Below are 8,742 nucleotides of genomic sequence, written 5' to 3'. Positions count from 1 at the left end.
CCTGGAAGTGCTCCTAAAGCAGCAGAAGCTGCACCCTGGCTTGCCTGTGGCCGGATCTTCCTTCCCCTTGCGGTGGGGATGGTGAGCTCAGCGCAGCCTGGCTGCAGACAGCACATGGGGACGGGGGAGTGAGTGATGCATGGGACAGGGGCTGGCAGCGCTGCGCTGACCCGCGTGTAGCCCTCGCGGTAGGATTTCTGAACCCAAGGGAAGGAAGGGGAGGGCAGTGGACATCTCCTGATTGGCCAGCGCGCCGGGGACCCGAGTTAAAGTGCAGCAGCGCTAGGAAGAGGAGGAGGCGGCGTCGGCTCGGCTCGGCTCCGCTCCCTGCTCCGGCAGCCAGAGCCGGGCACAACGCTCGCAATCAGCACCCAGGATGGGCAGCAGAGTCACTTTCTTTGAGGTGGGTGCCTGGCACCGAGGATCACTGGGCAGCGGAGCGGGCGCAAGGCTGGCAGCGGAGCGAACTTGGGTGGGGTTCTAAAGAACGGGCAGTGACCGAGGCGCGGAGCCCTGCGCTGCTGGGAGCAGCCCGATCCCTGGAGCTGCACAGCAGGGAGGCTGGAGGCTAAAAGTGACCCGGGGTTTCTGCTGCATTCCCAGCAGTGAGCAAGGTGGGCTGCTGACTAGGCTCTTCCCTAGTGTCCCCATCACATCTGCAGGGAAGCTAAAGGCTACCAGCAACTCAGTTTACGGGGATTAACAGGGGCAGTTTTAAGTTGCAGGCTTTTGAAAACAGGGGGAATTTTATTTACTTGACTTTCATCAAATGTGAAGTACAAGGCCAAACCATCTGTGGCTTCCCCTGGGTGAGTGGGGAGAAGCTAGGCCACATAGACCCATGGTTCAGAGCCTTAAACCAAAATGACACTAGCTCCCCCTCCCCCCAGAATTGTTATGTTTGTGTCATCCACGTATCGGCTGTTTTTCCAGTTTTCAGAGTAGCAGCCGTGTTAGTCTGTATCCACAAAAAGAACAGGAGTACTTGTGGCACCTTAGCGACTAACAAATTTATTAGAGCATAAGCTTTCATAGACTACAGCCCACTTCATTGGATGCATAGAATGGAACATATAGTATATATATATATATATACACACACATAAGCTTATGCTCTAATACAATTGTTAGTCTCTAATGTGCCACAAGTACTCCTGTTCTTTTGTTTTTCCAGCAGCCCTCTCTTCCTGGGGCTGATCGCTCCAACTTGGCATTTTTGAGTGGCTATGTGAAGTGTTCAGGCTCAGAGGGCCAGTCACTGGAGAGGAAGAGGATCTCTGTATCCTGTTGTGGCTAGTTTCACACGGTTACTTGTGATTTGGGGAGGCCGTGGATCAGTGGCACTCATCTCTTTTTACAGCCCTTCCTAATCCCCCTGTTATGTTCAGTCTGCTCTGGGTATATATATCCTTGTTGTTTGAAAAAACAGAGGGAGATAAATGTCACTGGCACCGTTCATCTCTAGCTTCTTGGAAGACCCTTGTTCAATGCTGTATGTTGCAATGCTGTACATAGGTCTTTTGAAACAGCATGAAAGCTTAAAAGCATATGCATGGAAAATCACTGAACCCCTAGCACCTGTTCGTGAGTTTCTTTCATCAAAGGAGATGACTTCTTTATTTGTAAAGGCATTTGCACATTACAGCCTTTTGCATACAGTGTCTGCTATGCTTTGGGACATCGCATAAACTATATATAATAATGGTCACTGATTAATAGAGCTGTATTTTCTGGTTCTCAAGGACAGGTGGGAAAAGTTGTTTGAAATATTCTTGGCCATTTGTAAATGTCATTGGCTATAGATTTTAATGACGTACTTGATTCTTGCCTTAATGTGTATCAAATAAAAAAGTAATTAAGAAAGATTTTAATACATTCAACCTTTTCTGAGTGCATACTAAACACAGCATCACAAAAAGGCCTATCTTACCTTCTGGCATAACTTAAAGAATCTAAATTTAATCAACTACGTTAAGCTCTAATGGAGGGAATGTGTCTATATCTGCTAATTGAAAGTTCTGAAGGCTGGTTCATGTCAAAGCAGGGGGGGTGGAATTTCAAAATAATACTAATTAGCAGCTATCCTTCTAGATAACTGTTTCATTTTTGCAGTCTCTCATTTCAGATTCTCCACCATGAGACTCTCCCATATTAACCTAAAAGTAAATGCAAAAGCCTCTTTAATTAAAAAAAAAAAAACCCTGTAAAATGCAAAATCATCAATAAAATATCTGCATTTAAAAATTAACGATAGGTTTCAGAGTAGCAGCAGTGTTAGTCTGTATCTGCAAAAAGAAAAGGAGTACTTGTAGCACCTTAGAGACTAACCAATTTATTTGAGCATAAGCTCACGAAAGCTTATGCTCAAATAAATTTGTTAGTCTCTAAGGTGCCACAAGTACTCGTTTTTCTTTTAAAAATTAACAGGGTTTTAAACCCATCTGCAAAACAGCTCCTCCTCCATTTACTCGTCAAATCCTAAGATCCATGATTCTGTCTTTTACCAAAACTTAGAAAACACTTCCGATATCTGTAGCACCTAAACAGGATGAGCTAGATTATCTCTGATCCTTACATGGGTGAACAAGATAGAGAAGATGCACAGAGCCTTCCTCCTATGGCCCTATCTATCTTGCCCTAAGGAATTTTAAGAAGAAATTCCCATTGGTATTACCAATATTTCTGCTGCATCAATGTTAGTTTCATTAGCCCTAGCATAGACAAGCACCTGGCAACTTCTTGTACTTTTAGCACAGTGTCAGTTATACCTCAGTAGCCCAGACTATAGGGCCAGACACAACTGCAAATTCTGCTAATTCTCCCTGAGGAACAATCCACTCTATGCTTCACACTTGCCAGTAGAGTAGAGCTGAGCTGGCTGGCTGGCCATGAAGGAGTTGAAGACCATCTTCTTAAGGGGAGGTGCATTCCCTAGGAGATTTGAGAGGCATTAGACCAGATCATCAAGTCTGTCTGAGGTGCACTTCATGCCGGATTCAAGGTGTGTGGGTGATGGCACAACAAAGATGGCTTTGCATTCCTCAGGTCTGAGGGCAGCAGCATACGTTGGGCTGCTCTAACTTACTGACAATAGCCCCACAGGGGCTGTTATCCTGTTGAGGCTCATCAGAGTGCAAAGTGCTTCTGCCACAGGCCCTGTATCTTATGTCATCTTACCAAAGAGGACAGTGTAGGTCTGGAATAGCTGGCTTTATGCAAAAGGAATCCTCCATTTACCTGTGTGACAGGGAGCAGTGCAAAAGGACATATTGGAGGCTGAGGACCTGGCCCAATGTAGCTCCCTCAGGCAAAATGCTCCCCAGAGCCCTTTCTGGGTCGGTGCAGTTCTGCATTAGGCTGTGCCTAAAACATTATCTGGCCCACTAGCAGTTTTGCTGCTAAATGTTAGTGATGTCCGCAATCTTTTCAGAGGAAGTAAGGAATCCTGAACTTAAGTCTAATTAGGTCAGAAAAGAAAGGGGAAAAAATCTAAGTATTTTAAGAGCTCCATTCTGAATCCACTGATATCAGTGGGAGTTTTGCCAATGACTTTAGTGGGCAGAGAGCCTGGCAAATATGTTCTCACCATGTTTGGGGATCATAAATAGTCTGATTTTGTTTTAAGAAGATTTGTCATTCACGTATAAGCCGACTCTGTAGGTCAAGAGCAGCCATTCTTTTTTCTATTGGCCAACACTACTGCCAGGAAACACAACAATTTTTTTGTTCCTTAGACTGGTAGAGATACAGTAAACAACCATTAGGGTCATTTTTGTTGATCACTTACGTTCCCTTCTCACCTCTCTTTTGTCGAGAGGCTTTCTATGCAATAATTCCCAGTTTCAACCAGGGCTCACAATGAGGCAGGGAAAGTCATGCAGTGGCATTCTTATAAGCTCTGCCCCACGTGAGTTGCCAAAATGAGATGCTACTATAGCTTATGCGGATGTATAAGATGATGATTGTTCTGTGAGCTCCACGGGCTACCTCAAGCTTAGTTCCCCTCAAGCGCTGCTTGAATGTGCCCACTGGCTCTGCTAGGCAACTTGGATTTGATTCCTTCTTGAGTGGTGAAAAAAATAGAAGTAGTGAGATTCTTCCAAATGCCACCCTCTCGTGGCACCAAAATGACACAGTAAATTGTGTAGATCCATGATCTTCCCTCTCTTTTCTTACATGAGGAATGAAATAGATAACAATGTTGGCATTTAAATCATCACTAGGCATCTGAGCTAATGCCTAAATGAGCTGAACGGGGCAGAGCTCAATAGCTCAGAGCTATCAGGTCTCTCTGCAGACTCAAGTAGATGTCTGGTCTTGGTTCACCTTTTTGAGATTTTCTTCACAACCGTAACAGCTAGATCCTTTTAAAAAAAAACAACAACAACAAAAAACGAAAGCTGAGATTCTGGAGAACTAGATAACAGCTTTAAAGAGGGGCAGGCATGCCACACTACCACCACATACTGGCCCAGTCTGAGCACTACTGGTAGCAGTGAGAGAGGCTGGAGCGAATAACTGCCCATACAGTTCACCCCACTAATTTGATTACACATATGTGGATAAAATCAAAATATTTTAGTATTTACAATTATAATGCTTCTTTGCATAAATTCAAAATGGAGTTATAAGTATAGAGAAAAGTATCTAAGTTGTAGGCCAGTATTGTTTTATTATACACTCTGAAACCCTTATTATACTTTGCAATTCTGAAGCATCTTCCACTTGAGAATCACTAAGCACTTTACAAACATTAAAATCACACTCTGAATATTTTTACCTACTATTGTTATTGGCTAAGTTTAGGATTATTGTTACTGAAAGATTTTTTTTTTCCATCTTATTTCATGCATTTAACTGACTTGGGACACAGTCAGTTTCACTTCATTTTTTTGGGTATAGTTACAAGGGGACTATACGTTGCCCATGTGCATGTGCGTTAAGGGTCCCGTGGGCGTAGCACCTTTGCCCTTTAACCCCAAGCAGAGAATTGAAAGTGAGGTCCCTGTTCACTAGGAATATAAATAATATTTCTACAATTAATGTAAGGGGGAATTAATTCCTGCACTGTAGCTGTAACACACCCCACACCTGAGGAAATACTCCTAGTGTGTGGAGTCCTCTCTGGCGCGCGCACACACAGCCATCATCGCTAGCTGCATATCACCCTCCAGTGGTCAAGGCTTGCTGGGAGAAGGGAGGTTGTGGCCAAGATGTCCCTTTGTACTGGCTAGCACCAGCTATTGAAATGGTTCACATGGGCCATTGCAGTTGTGGTGGAAATTTGGGCAGCCTTCAGAGCTACTCTAACCTGTGCTGTAGTAGAGTGGCTCCTAGCAGTGCTAGGACAGGGGAGACGCACTGCCTTTCCCTTCATTCTCTGGCTGGACTCAGCACTGGTGTAGGTGTGAAACAGGCCAAAGGGAGGATCCATTCTAGCCTGAATAAATTAATGTAACTCCATAGCTGTTCTGAGACTCATGAGATTACCGGATACAGAAATGTAACCAAGAAGAGAAGTTTAATACTTATCCTAGTAGTGACTACTACAGAGAGGGGAAACTGGTCAGTTCATGAGAGACTTAGGGCTCCTCTCAGTTTCAAACAACTTATGGAGTATTTTGTAAAATATTAGTGGATCAGAAGTAGGCAATTCCAACTATTATTCCAATTATTTATCAAGTTGGACTTTAGTCAGGATTATACTGACAACGCAAATCTAACTGTACCACACATTGAAGAAGCACTTCACAAGAGCATTTCTCTGTACAGAAAATCAAAAACAGTCAAATGAATATGAAAAGCACTGCATGTTCTTTCATCAAATGGCAAAGATTTATTATGCTATGGAAAGTATAGGCACATAAGCTCAGAAATACATCATGCCAGAGAAGTGCATCTATATTTTTTTACTGTAAATGAACAAAGTGAACACTTTTATATTCTGAATAATTTATATTTTTTCCATAGCCTCTGATGTTAGTGTGTTCAGATTTGCTGAGTTCTTTAGAAATTCTTACATAGTCATTGTGGGTTATTTGGTAGAGACATGGCAATTTAAGAAGTGACAGCTTTGCTGAGCTGTGTGGCTTTTAGAACAAATTACATCCTTCAGTTGCTGTACATAGAGATCAGAAGTGTTTTTAAAACAATACCTAATGAAGAGGTTCTTATAAAAAGAGTGCCACTTTGAGAAATAGGCTTCGCATGACATTGCAAAGCACAGCCCACCATGTTACTTGAAACAGGGCCCCAATTCTGCAGTGAGCTCCATTGCAAGATAGAGGCCTAAGGGTGGGATCCACAAAGGAACTTAGGCATTGCAACACTGCCTAGAAAATCACAGAAACAACACTGCGATCCAGAAAGCCTGAGTTAGGTGCCTAAGGCTCCCTATACAATGAATGGGGAGAGATAGGCACCTTAGGTGGAGATCCACAAAGCCCACATGCTAGGTGGGAAGCTGCCTAAATTAGCTTATAAGAGATGCCAACAACAGGGGTGTGTGTAAGCCCTGGCCCTCTATTGGAAATAGGACCTGAGTCTGGGCTGCATGGAGGCACCTAGCTTTGCTTGTGATCCATGAACTGAGGGAAGATAGCCGCACCCAAGCTAGGTACTTGGCTGCCTAGTTGCATGCAAGACCCAAAACAAAACATCCAGAGAGGGAAAGAGGTAGGGTTGCTAGGTGTCCGGTTTTCAGCCGGAATGCCTGGTTGAAAAGGGACCTGGTGACTCCAGTCAGCGCTGCTGACTGGGCTGTTAAAAGTCTGTCAGTGACACAGTGGGGGCCCCGGGCTAAGGCAGGCCCCCTGCCTGTTCTGGCTCTGCATGGCTCCCGGAAGCGGCCTCCAGGGCCCTGCAGCCCTTAGGCGCATGGACAGCCAGGGAGGCTCCGCACACTGCTCCCAGCCCCAGCACTGGCTCCACAGTTCCCATTGGCCGGGAACTATGACCAGTGGGAGCTGCGGGGGCAGCACAGCGGGTACAAGGGCAGTGCACAGAGCCTCCCTGGCCGCCCATGTGCCTGGGGGCCACATGGACCTGGTGGCTGCTTCTGGGAGCCACCTAAGGTAAGCGCCGCCTGGAGCCTGCACCCTGAACCCCTTTGCAAGCTCTTGCCCCAGCCCTGAGCCATCTCCTGCACCCAAACTCCCTACCAGAGCTCACACCCCCTCCAACACCCCAAACCCCCTCCCACACACCAACCCCCTGCCCCAGCCTGGAGTCCCCTCCTGCACCCAAACTCCTTCCCGGAGCCTGCACCCTGGACCGCACCCCCCCAACACCCTGCCCCAGCCCTGATCCCTCTCCTGCACCCCAAACCTCTCATCCCTGGCCCCACCCCGGAGCCCTCTTCCAAACCCCTCATTTACTGATTTCCTCTACTCTCTTTCAATTATAGTAATCTTAGGTATTTCTTGTAAATATAGTAGAAAAATGTTCAGCATTCAGTTAACATGTCCCTTTAAGATTCTTAAATTAAATAATCAATAAACAAATTACACTTAATATACCTGTGTTTGGAGAAGAATTATCTGGGGCCTTATCTTGCAAACCTTTACTCATCCTTACATGAAATAATAATCCCATTGATATCAACAGAATTACTTGCATAAGGACTATTTATGTGAGTAAGGGTTTGCAGGATTGGGCCCTTGGTTTTCTGAGCCAGATGTGTTTGTAAATCATCAGTTAGGCAGATTTAGTCATTAGTTCTTGATGAATTCATTGCATTTAGGGAATGTCTTAAGTGAAAGATTTTTCAAACTGAAAATGACTGGATAAAACAGAGATATGGTGTCTCTCTCCAGTGATGCCAAATTATTTAAGTGCCAGGACAGTTTTCCCCATCTCTTCTTGAGGATGGACAGAGGTTTTTTTGTCTGTTTTCATGGGCCAAAGAGAAGCACACTTAAAGTTTACTGGTGGTGGGGAGGCTGGTTTGTTTAGTTTTTTAAAAAGGAACTGGACGGTCCTTTTCAAAGGTACAAAAAGGTAGCTAGGTGTCCAACTCCCCTTAAAAGTCAATAAGAATTGAGTGCCTAGCTCCCATTTGTGTTCTTGAAAACCTTCACGCTTGATCCACCTATCTCCCTGAAATCCTCTCTTCAAGTGTTTTGTCTAACCTAGTCAGGTGATTCCTTATGTTACCCCTGTGGTTATACTAAATAACCAGCATGTTGCTCAGTCCCTTCATTTGCAGATAAAGATGGTGTGAGGATCATGTGCAATTCAGCTACAGAAGTGTGTGTTATGATCCTGAGCACCTGCTGTTCCAGATGACTTCAGTAGTAGTTATAGGTGCTTGACATCTCTCAGGATCAGGCCTGGTGTGAGGGTCCCTGTTTCTGGGAGGTTTGCAGACATTGCAGGACTTACAGATTTGGGCTCTGACCTCACAGTGTTTGAAATCATGCTGGAACTTACTGTTGTTGCTAACAACATGGTTCTAGCATGATTTCCCTAACTGGTTTGGATAGGGAGCTGTTCTTGAGAACAAATGTTAGCAAAACTTCATCTTGGCTAGGGGTGGATTGAGTTGAGTCTACTCCAGAAACAACAAGTGGCACCTTATAGACTAACAGATTTATTTGGGCATAAGCTTTCGTGGGTAAAAAAAACACTTCTTCAGATGGTTTTTTACCCACGAAAGCTTATGCCCAAATAAATCTGTTAGTCTTCCACCGGACTCGTTTTTGTATAGGCTAGCTACCCCCTGATACTAGTTTACTCCAGGTG

The 8,742-nt window shown here is 44.8% G+C and overlaps 1 protein-coding gene across 2 annotated transcripts in view; it reads left to right on the top strand.

Annotated features, from left to right (window-relative positions):
* Window positions 1–270: 270 nt before the first annotated feature.
* LOC311524795 (very-long-chain enoyl-CoA reductase-like) overlaps window positions 271–8,742 on the top strand; it is a 32,865-nt gene continuing 24,393 nt past the window's right edge. Inside the window, exon 1 of one of the 2 annotated variants that reach the window (XM_084636307.1) lies at window positions 271–614. Coding sequence is in view for 1 of the 2 variants with exons in the window: in XM_084636306.1 (XP_084492432.1) it covers window positions 377–403 (27 nt within the window). In the remaining variant the exon portion in view is untranslated. The remainder of the gene's footprint in view (window positions 615–8,742) is intronic. The other variant, XM_084636306.1, reaches the window with a different exon arrangement.

Source organism: Lepidochelys olivacea, assembly GCF_965140295.1.
Source record: "Lepidochelys olivacea isolate rLepOli2 genome assembly, chromosome: 8".
Classification (NCBI taxonomy): domain Eukaryota; kingdom Metazoa; phylum Chordata; order Testudines; family Cheloniidae; genus Lepidochelys; species Lepidochelys olivacea.
This window is presented reverse-complemented; position numbering and strand designations above follow the sequence as displayed.